Source organism: Oreochromis niloticus, linkage group LG5, assembly GCF_001858045.2.
Source record: "Oreochromis niloticus isolate F11D_XX linkage group LG5, O_niloticus_UMD_NMBU, whole genome shotgun sequence".
NCBI classification, from domain to species: domain Eukaryota; kingdom Metazoa; phylum Chordata; class Actinopteri; order Cichliformes; family Cichlidae; genus Oreochromis; species Oreochromis niloticus.
Genome location: NC_031970.2, coordinates 17,315,051 through 17,323,821, shown reverse-complemented (window position 1 = coordinate 17,323,821; position 8,771 = coordinate 17,315,051). Strand labels below are relative to the sequence as shown.

Here is an 8,771-nt window from a genome sequence, read left to right as displayed (position 1 = left end):
TGATATTTTTAATGCTAAATATATGCATTAAATTTTGAAAATTAAGGGGTTAATGTTTAAAAGAAAGCAGAAAAAAACCAGTAACATTAGCAAATTATTATTTTTGATGAAGATGCCAAATTGCAGTTGGAGAGAAAAAAATAGTTTTAGTGACTTAATGTTAATTTGACTAATTAATATATTTCGGACTTCTCAGAATTCAGTTTGCCGGCTCAAATTTGGAAATAAACTGTAAATTCAGTTTATCGTTTGCCTTTTAAAGACATTAATTTTTTCTGTATTTCGGTTGTCTTGTTTTTAATGGCAGGTGGTCTACTAAATTTGTTAAACACTGTATTCACAACAGACTAATATAGCTGAAGAGATGAAGGATGTGTTTAGCAAATGTTTTCCTACTTTGTTCCTAATCTTGAGGCACAAAGACAACACCACTGCTGACAATTAGTGGAATTGAGATTTTATTTAAAGATGGTCTTCAATAAAGGAACCAAAAATATGATGTAGTGTTAATCTTGTTTCGAATCATTTTGACTCATAAAAGCACCTCCAGGTCACATTAATAGAAGAAAAATGTGATCTGAGTATGGGAATGTGATTAGCTCTTTAGTAAAACACACATATTTTACATAACCTGAAGAATTTTGTTAGAAATGTCAGTACCACTCCACAGAATAAAACATTCAACCAATAAAAGCAGATTACACAGTAAACTTCATATCTTTGAATTCACCTGAGATCTGTTGTAATTCACACATACAAAAACCCTAATTCACCTGTGTGTGTTTTAACCGTCTTCCAGCAACACAATAGTCATCTGTGCTCTGTGGTTTGCAAAGGAAACTTCATATATTCCTTTAGATTCCCACTCACTTCACACTTAGACTTCAAGGATCAAAAATCTTCATATGCATTTCACACACACACGTAAAAAAATATTCATATGAGGTCTAAACTTTTAAGAACATGGACCAATGATTTCATTAATGACAAATTACATGTACTCAGCATCCCTTATAACTCATTTCTGGTTTATAGTATCGTGTTAAATCTATTCCATAACCTATGCTTTGGCCTGACATGCACCGTCAACCGGTGTGACAGGTATGTTTGGTAATATCCTCTGTAAACACAGATTATTGATTAGCACCAGTATAATTCCTCTATTTAACAAAATCTAATGGGCTGTAATTGTGTAGCTTGCTTATTGTGCTAATGAAACACACACATGCTGTTATTCTTGTTTTCCAAGCTCCAACATAACATTTAAAAAAGAGATTCTTTGCTTTCATAAACTCAAATAATTTTGAGTAAAATGAAACTAAAATATATAAAATCAAAGGTTTATTTATTCAAATAATTCATCATTAAAGAAAATATGCCAGGTGATAGGTTAATGCTTGGTATAAACTAAATGTGTACCAATCAACCAATCAACCTTTCATTTGACCAGATTGCATTAAATGTAATTTCTTACATTGTAATTATGTAACACAAATGCTTGGAAAATATACATGTAATCAAATTACCTAAAGTTAGCATTTTGGGCATAAATATTTTTTGGGTGCACCTGTATAGACCGGGTCGTTTCTGAACTCTTATCTACTTCCTGCGGTGCTGTAAAACTAACTATTGATCAAGATTTATTAGCTCCAAGTCCAACATAAACGGCTCAGTTTCACTTGTAATGGCAGTTCAATGCACCAGCGTACAATGCAAACTATGTCCACTCACTATGGTTGCGATGCAGATTTATTGCAGTCCAATAAACTAGGCTTAACTCTAAAGTCAGGGTTATCGTCACATTATAAAACACTTACACCTTACATTCACCTTGTGGAAAACTCCTGTTCCATTAGTTAAGCCTTACTGAAGAGCAGTTCTATAAATGTAAGAAACCACAAACTTCTTCGCTGCTTCACAACCACATGGACACCAACAAAGGGCTGTTTTCAACAATGTTCTACTGATTTCCTATTTTGATCAAGTCATTTGGTCTATGCATACACTGTTATGATCTCAAACGGTGCGCTGGAGGGAAATAAATTAGAAGCCTGAAAGAGTTTAGCAGTTATGCTCAGTACATGTGATTTGAGTTAATAACCTTTCCTATATGGTCCTATATGTGCTGGTTCATATATTCTTTCTCACCAACCAACAGTCCAATTAAAGCAGCTCCAAAGACATTTGTCTGATTGCAAGGTAGAGATTACATTCTTATCCTAAAAGTGCATCATAGTCTATGTACCAAACAAGGTTACCATTAGTAGGCTTCACACCAGTGACAGGCCATTTGTCTGGATTGTCCTTCACGCGGCTCAGCTGGGTGATCAGCTCGTGTTTGCCTTTGCCCATCACCAAAAGGGCAACTTTGCGCGCTCGATTAATGACATTAAAGGTGAGGCTCATACGCTGGTGTGGCTTGGAGGGGCTCTCAGTGAGGGCCACTAGACTATCGCCAAGTTCATCCACTTTGCCACCGGGGAACAAAGAGGCTGTGTGGCCATCATAGCCGACACCCAACAGTACAAAGTGGAAGCTGGAGCTGTTAACCAATTTAATGAGTTGCTTCTCGTACATTTGCGCTCCTCCATCTTCCTCCACACATAGGCGCTGGTTGAGATGCACTGGCATGGGGTGGATGTTGTAATACGGGATTCTCACATGTTGCAGTAGATGGTCATGCAAGCTGCGGAAGTTGGACTCCAGTTCTGTCGGCAGCACGCAGCGCTCGTCCACCATCCAGACATGTGTGTTCCTCCAGGGGAAGGTGAAATGGTGATCGACCAACCTGTGAAACAGAGCAAGGGGAGTAGATCCACCGGAGAGGGCGAGATGGAAAACACCACCCTCATAAATAGCTGCCTCTGCTGCTTCCTGAATATCTGCAGCGAGCTTGTCAACAAGCTGCTCGGCCCATGCAGACACCATTTCAGAACTGCGAAATTTACCTTGCATCACTTGGAAACCATTTGTGGATGTGCCACCCAACTGATCAGTACTGATTATCACCACCTCATTGTTGTAGCTAATGTCTTTCCCTTTCAGATGGATGTCCAGCACGTCTGCATTATCAGCACCACCAGGGTAGATGCGTGGAAATGTGCTGGCTAAACTGCTGAGCAGCGGTGTCCATAAGTCCCAGGAAGCCAACAGGTTCTCTGTACTAATGAAACTGTTCTTCCGTCCAAAAAAGATGTGAGAAATAAGTTCTGCATAAGCTTCCTTCTGCTCCATTGGAGTCTGGATGTAGAAGTCCGAAATAGGCAATCCAAAAACGTTGATGTCTTTGTGCTCCGTCACTTCCTTCCACTCACTGTCTACTAGAGCTGGCTTGAACAAATTCTTACTAACAAGAATTGCTGGATATTGAAGGCTGCCATGTCCAAAGTAGAAAACTATCTGCTTGGGCTTGCAGTGAACGTTATTGTGGTTTTGAACACAAAAGATGTCATTTTTAAAAAGAATACGTGCGTATCCCACCCGCTCATCTAGCATCTTCCCTGAGATCAAAAGGATCGGCATGCCTTCATATTGCGCGTCATCAATCTGTGCGAGTACAGCTAAAAAATAGAAACACGAGTAAATATCAGCATCTAAACAGCGAAGGAGATGTAATACAGCGAACATACAGCAGAATGTATGAATGATGAGAAAAACTTTCAGTACTTGCCTGCAAATGTTGGAGTGTGACTGACGTGATCTTTGGTCTTATTCAGCTCCTGCTGAACTTCTGCTTTGTAAGTTTGGTACTGACCGATCACAGCTTGATTCTTTCCTAAAGGCAGCATGGAACTAAGGATCTGCAGCTTGTTTCCAAGGACTTCCTCACTTCTGCTCACGTTCTTGGGAAGCCTCATGGTCAACAGTGTCATGACCTCAGTCAGGTGGTTCTGTAGCACATCCCTGATGACCCCATACTGGTCATAGAATGCAATGCGACCTTTTGAGGATAAAATAACAAAGACAGAGTAAGAATGCATGATTCAATCTAAAAAAAAAAAAAAAAATGTGTCTAGGATTTACCCACGTCTCAAAATACAGAAGTAATTAAGAGAGTTGATAAACCCTTTAATCACCTTTAACATCCAGAGTCTCTTTCAGTACAATCTCCACTCTCTCGATGTGGTGCTTGTTCCAGATCGGATCAAGTAAGTTTTTGTTTTGTATTCTAAAAGGAAGTATCTTTGAAACCACCTTTGAAAAAAGGAAACATAAGATATTTGGATTTAGATTCAGATTCATTTAAGAGTCAAGGGTGGAAGGCATGCACTGTGTAGGACTTCCATACCTGTTTCCCCAAGTAGTGGTCAATTCTGTACATTTCTTCTTCCGTCAGTGAGCTGCGAAGTTGAGATGCCAGTACCTGAGCACTCCTGTAGTCATGTCCAAAAGGTTTTTCAAGCACCACCCTCAGCCAAGCCCCACTTTTTGGCCTGCAACTACTATTAATCTTCTCAGCAATATCTGCATATGCAAAAGCTGGTACTGAGAGGTAAAAGAGCCTGCCTGCCTCCGTCATTCCCTCTTCTTGAAGCTGTTGCTCAATGTGCTTGGCCAGATCCTGATAGTCCTCTAATGACTTTAGTTGGCGATACTGTGCGAGCCGCAGAAACTGGTCTTTCAGCAGAGCGCAGCGCTCCTGAGAAACATCCTTTGAGCAGGAGACTGCCTTCAGAATCTCAAAGAGCACCGGTGTGGCCTTTTCAGTGGGGGACTGTCCCCCGCCATAGAAAGAAAAGGTGTTTCCACTACTGACTTGGTTGATATACAGCTGGAAGAATCCCTGCCACAGGTACTTCTTCGCCAGGTCACCCGTGCCTCCCACTATGACCACTGAAACATGGCCAGGTCTCTGTGCCTCCTCACTCTCCTTACCATTTCCTCCCTGGGTGCACAACGCGACCAGGAGGAAGAACACAGTCAAAAACATTCTCCGGTCCTAATGGTCCAAACCCCTGTATGAACACAGCAATGAAAGAAGGGCATTCATCTCAGGAACACTTTGCAATTAGGAGATGATATTAAAGCTAGAAAAAGTTTGCAGATTGTTTTCATAAGCTAATCGTTCGAGTGAATAGTTGTCTGTGTCTATGTGACAGCCCTGCAACAGTATGGCAACTGGTCAGCTGTGACACACAGTGGCAGCCACTGTGGAGAATATTTTCTTGGCACACTTTGTACCAAGCATGTTTTAAACACCCTAGCCTACCTGAATATTGTAGCTAACCATGTCCATCCTTTTACAAGCTCATTGTACCCATCTTCTCATGGCTATTTCCAACAGGTTAATGTGCTATGTCAAAGAGCTCAAATCATACCCAACTGGTTTCTTGAACATTGACAATTAATTCACTGTGTGCAAATGGACTCCATAGTGACCAGATCTTCATCCAGCAGAGCACTTTTGGGATGTGGTAATTCACATCATTGATGTGCAGCCAACAAATCTGGAGCAATAAAAATCACAGAGCACCTTTACAGCACCATAGATACGCTATGAAGAATTAAGGCAGCTCTAAAGGCAAAGGAGGATCTGACCCAGTGCTACCAAGGTGTAACTAACAAAGCAGCCAGTGGGTGTATTTGTGACATACAGAGTGCCGTCTGACAAGAAAAGCCCCCAAAATGGTCAGTTTTACTACCCTGATGCATAAACAAACAGTTAACCAGAATATTTGAATATTGATTTTCTGTTCATCAACTTTCAGCCTTGAGCGCTTCATAAAAGAAAACTAATCACCTAAATTCCTCTGGTTACAAAGTCAAATGAAATATTAACAGAGACATTAACGCAATTCCACTCGTGATGCAATATACATGCAATGCCTGTCATGTGCAAAACAATATTTAATGCATATCAGTTAATACAATACACAACCATCACCTTGTATGCCAGAAATCTAAGAAATATGCCAGACAACCATTTTAAAAAGCAACAGTCAGCAATGGTCAATGTATATAAATATAAATAGAGCTAAAAAAAAACATACTTAGCAAAATCTCTGTCCTGAGTTTTTCCGAAGTCCCTTGAGAGGCAAAGATACTGTCATGAGTGTAATGATTACTGGATACTGGTGGATAAGGGGCGTAGCTTTTGCACTTTGCTCGGGGCGTTGAGCTTCCAGTACAAGAGCTGAGCTGTTCTTGGTGTTTTGGGGAAATCCAAATAACTTACTGATGATTTTTCAAGGACCTGCAAACATTTATTGAGCAAGACAGAAATGCTTGAATGAAAAATCAATAAACTAGAGGAGTCATTCACGCTTTTCCTGTTTCTGTGCACTGATGTTGCTTTTGTTGCAGTAGTGCAGCTGCAACAAAAACTAGGAGCCAAGAAAAACTAAGACTGTTTAATTAATAAATCAATCTACAGCAGAGTCGGTTTTAAACAGTTCTATTTCTATTTTTAACAATGTGCTAAAAACAGCATAGATATTGTAAGTCCAAATCACCATGACTTAGACACAAGTAACACATTTAACGGGAACAAATGGGATCCCATGCTCTGCTGAATGAACACAGGGTCACAAACTGTAATCAGAGGGGAACAGTGTGAGAACAGGCAAACAATCCGCACTCATTAATATCCAAAACACCACTATCAGGCACAAGAAAATCTCTTAAAGGTATCTATTGAACTTTGTTTTCTCACCGCAAAACGTGACTATGACGGAGAGTGAAAATTATTCACAGTGAACTGAACACCGGCAGAAAGAGGCTGATTTTATTACTGAGTGCAATATCTGGAATCGCTACAGCTTGAATGTTTGCACAATGCAAAGCAAACAGCAAAGGCCACCCTCATGAAGGCAGGCTGCTTCAGCGGCAGCTGATTTTTTTGTTTTACTTTTTTTAGAAGTACTGCAGTCATCAAAACTGTTGGTACTATTTCTTTGTAGTATTTTGTTTATATTGTAATCCTGCCTCACAGATCAGCAGCTTTTTAAAATTTTTTTGTTTTGCTTCTTTAGGGTTCTTCTGTAGCTCTGACCTACATGTGGCACTTTGTTCCTCGTCAGTCAAAAGCTACTTTCATTTTCTTTTCCCTTTAAATCAGCACAGACAATCTTCCTTTCCACAGCCATGCTTCAAATTGACTCATCTATCCGTGAAACTCTTTATAAATAGCAAAGGGGAAAAACAGGGAAAGACTCCATCTTCTGTTCTACCGTGCACATACGATCAAGTGACTATCCCATATCTTATATTCAAAAACCCTCCAGGCACTGGTGAAATTCTGTGGACATCAAGTGCTTTTTCCAGGTGCCAAGTTAAACCGCATTAGAGTCCACTGACGATCAGCACAATAAAAGATTTGTCTGACAACTGAGCAGTATTGATGAGGACTGGAAAAAGCACTGAAGAGATATCCTGTGCTCGCTTTCTGTCATTGTGGTGAGATCTGTCACAGTCAAGCCTTAAGAAGAAACTCCAGATAAAAACTGCTATTAATACTAATTAAACTGCTCACTTATGGATATTAAAAAAAACTATAGAACCTATTCATTCATCCTATATTACCAATAAGTAATTTCACTTACAAAATGCAATGCGAACACCAAAGGCCACCTCATGAAATCTTTGGAGCTCTCAATATAGCAGGACTTATTGAAATGTGGTCTGACTTTCATCTAAATTGCATGTAGAGACAAAACTCTACTCACTGGCACTTTATTAAACACACCTTGCAAGCACTGAGTTGACTGTGGGGGGGTATTTGGGTACAAAGAATTCATTATTGGTGTTTAGGAAACCAGCTTGAGATGATTTGAGCTTTGAGATGTGGTGTGTTATCCCACAGTCATCAGAAGATGGGTACACGGTGGTCATAAAGACACGGACATGGTCAGGAAGATTCCACAGGTAGACCAGCCGAGTAATAAAAAGTGTACCAAGAAACCAGTTTCTGAAATGCTCACACCAACGACAATTATGTCAACTTCAAAGTCACATAAATCACTTTTCTTCCCCCATTCTGATGCTCAGCAGGCCCTCCTGACCGTGCTTACACGCTTAAATGCACTGAGTGGCTGCCATATTGGATTGGCTTAGATATTTTGGGTTAAGGAGCAGCTAAACAAGTGTACTTAGTAAACTGCCCGGTCCATATGAGCACTTTCAGCAGCAGCAACCTGCAGGGGGAGTTTTACATCACCCCCTTCTTTTTTCCTGAGCATTTCAAACGGCGAAAAAGCAAACGCAATAACTAGTCCAGTAAACATAAATGCTGCTGTTAGAGCTCAGCTGCCACCAGCTGTGGTAACGTCCACAGGGGTTTGATCCGAAATTCACAAGCCATCGCTACAAACTGTAAAACTGTACATAGACACAGATGCTGTATTGAAGCCGCCTGCTTTCCACACAGTCGCTCGCCTTCCTGGCACAACAGGCAACAAAACCACGACGTCACATGAAGGGTGGTCAACATGTTTATCCCACGAGTCCACCTGCTAGCTGCCACACTTCACTTCCGCTACCTACACGCAATACACACGGCTCTGCAAGCCTCTCGGTAAAAGTACAGCCGTGTTGGCGCTGCAAAAACACGTGAAGCAACTAAAGCAGAAATGTTCGCAACCGACAGCGACAGACGCACTCTTTAAAAAGTTATAACTGGATACGACGAACCTGCCCGGTGGCGAAGACTACCGCGCGCTCTTCCTGTACCAGTCACGTGACACCCCTCAATCCAAAGGCAGGCTGCTAACATGATAAATGCATGTTTTCCAAGACTTTGAGCTTCTTCTGCGCAGTTCTTTTGAATGACGCCG

At 40.8% G+C, this 8,771-nt stretch overlaps 1 protein-coding gene across 4 annotated transcripts; it reads right to left on the bottom strand.

Annotated features, from left to right (window-relative positions):
• h6pd (hexose-6-phosphate dehydrogenase (glucose 1-dehydrogenase)) lies at positions 1 to 8,759 on the bottom strand. Of its 4 annotated transcripts, none has more exons than XM_025907225.1 (6): positions 6,653 to 8,622; positions 5,991 to 6,193; positions 4,289 to 4,955; positions 4,077 to 4,194; positions 3,671 to 3,940; positions 1 to 3,560 (listed from the first exon to the last, which is right to left on the bottom strand). In XM_025907225.1, the coding sequence occupies exons 3-6, from the start codon at positions 4,928 to 4,930 to the stop codon at positions 2,215 to 2,217; spliced, it is 2,376 nt and encodes a 791-aa protein (XP_025763010.1). In that variant the 5' UTR covers positions 4,931 to 4,955; positions 5,991 to 6,193; positions 6,653 to 8,622; the 3' UTR covers positions 1 to 2,214. The 4 variants fall into 4 exon arrangements, with proteins under 4 accessions (XP_025763010.1, XP_025763009.1, XP_005453564.1 ...); XM_005453507.4 differs by lacking the exon at positions 6,653 to 8,622 and adding an exon at positions 8,629 to 8,684 and having other exon boundaries at positions 180 to 3,560; XM_025907224.1 differs by lacking the exon at positions 6,653 to 8,622 and having other exon boundaries at positions 5,991 to 6,646.
• Between the last annotated feature and the right edge of the window lie 12 nt (positions 8,760 to 8,771).